The following is a 1917-nucleotide window of genomic DNA, read 5'->3' as shown; positions in this document are numbered from 1 at the left end:
AAAGTCTGCATTGATTTACCATGTGCTGATGGCCCCCCCATTAATCTTTAAAGTATACAAACATAGATTTTAAACCCTATGTTCATGCTTTTTTCTTTGATAATTATTTGACACCCTTGCTGTAATACATCTCCACTGGTTAACTAATGAAAAAGGAAAAAGATTGGTGGGCATTGCAAACATAAAAGGTGATATAATGGGAAATTTTAGGTACTGGTAAAGTGTATCTGTAAGTCAACAGAAAAACTATGCATGAAAAGAGAATATCAGAAGGTAAGAGACATAAATGGAGACGGATATAAAATTGTGGGGTATGAACATGAAGAGGGTGTAAGAATTTGGAAGCGTAAAGGCAAAATTATACTTTTTTGAACTCATTCATCAGCAACTACTTTGAACTGAAGAACAAAACTTACGTCACACTTAATTCAGCTTAAGAAAATACAATTAACGACAAAACAGAAAGACTTGGCAGTCCACGCTGATGACCATACACACACACACACTAATGTGCATATGGACACACTTATTTATCGATTGCTATGACTAGAAAATAGAAAAAGACAATCTTACACGTTACGAACTACCTCTAACATGCATGGATGCATTACAAACATGCACGAGATAACTCATGGATGAACTGGTGCTGGAACATTGCCACCAGTGCCAGGAATGGGAACCTCATAACCAGGGTTTGGGACAAAAGTGTCATCACCACCTGGGACATAACTTCGACCAGTTGATCCTGATCCAGTTCCTGTTCCTGAACCAGTTCCTCCTGTTCCTGTTCCTGTTCCAGTTCCAGTTCCTGGGCCAGTTACTGTTCCTGTTCCTGATCCAGTTCCTGCTCCTACTCCTCCATTTCCATGAGTAAATGGATTGTGAGGTGTAACGTGAAATTTGGGTGGAAATCCTACAGGTCCAATGCCTGGAATATAAACCCTATCATGAGACTTGAACAAGAACTGAGGCTCTTTCTTGTCTTGTGTGTTGGTGTTCTTGGAAATGCTGCGTCCAGCAACTGCTATGGCAATGAGGATATTGGAAATGAGCACAAGGGCAAGGAATGAGGAAGCTTTGGAAGCCATTTTCAGAGATAAAGAAAGTGTTGAAGCAAGGAGGATATGCTAATGGTTTGTTTATCACTTGTGTTGAAGACTTGAGTGATAAGCATTATTTATAAGATTCTGTGTTGTACAGTGTGGAGTGAACTTTGACGGCGAGTTAAGTGCAGTGCATGAAGAAGGATTAATGTGATTCTGATGCATGCATGGAGATGGGGTCACTTGGTAGCTGAACATTTCTTTGGGTTTGGCTTTATTACTTTCTATTTCTGGAAGAAGGTTACCAATGTCAGAGCGGCTACTAAAGAGAGCCTTCATGAGCCTGATTTATGCACCGTAATATGTAGAAAAGTTGGAATTAATTTTCCCTTTGTTCTTTATACACTAATGAATTTTTCAGAATTCTAAATTATTGATTTCTTATTACATCGTAGAAAAGTTGGAACATTTCTTTTTTGTCTGTTTTCTTATTACATCGTATATCATATTGATTTATCACTTTCATCATTCTCTCTTTATGAATATATCAAGTGTTGATCACTATTTTTAATATATATACATTAATCATTTTCTAATTTTGATACTTTCTTGTTGGCATCTTCGTAAACTAGACAGTGTGAAAGGTAGTTTTTTGAACATCCATCTCATCTTGGAATGGAGGTGAGATATAAGAGAATAGATAAGATAAAAAGAAAATTATATATGCATGGAATAGTATTGTACCGCTATATATGTTGAGAACATCTTCAACTACTTAGTAAATCTCGAAAATAACTTTTTAAAGTTCTAACAAAAATTACATTTTGATGTCTACTGAGATATCAATAACATTATTAACTATCTATTAAAAGAT

The 1917-nt window shown here is 36.1% G+C and overlaps 1 protein-coding gene across 1 annotated transcript; it reads right to left on the bottom strand.

Annotated features, from left to right (window-relative positions):
- Nucleotides 1–347: 347 nt before the first annotated feature.
- On the bottom strand, nt 348–1145 carry LOC124825139 (putative cell wall protein). The gene has a single exon (XM_047297681.2). The coding sequence runs from the start codon at nt 1086–1088 to the stop codon at nt 630–632; it is 459 nt and encodes a 152-aa protein (XP_047153637.1). The 5' UTR covers nt 1089–1145; the 3' UTR covers nt 348–629.
- Nucleotides 1146–1917: the final 772 nt, after the last annotated feature.

This window comes from Vigna umbellata, chromosome 6, assembly GCF_029865625.1.
Source record: "Vigna umbellata cultivar VRB3 chromosome 6, Vumbellata_1.0, whole genome shotgun sequence".
NCBI classification, from domain to species: Eukaryota; Viridiplantae; Streptophyta; class Magnoliopsida; order Fabales; family Fabaceae; genus Vigna; species Vigna umbellata.
This window is presented reverse-complemented; position numbering and strand designations above follow the sequence as displayed.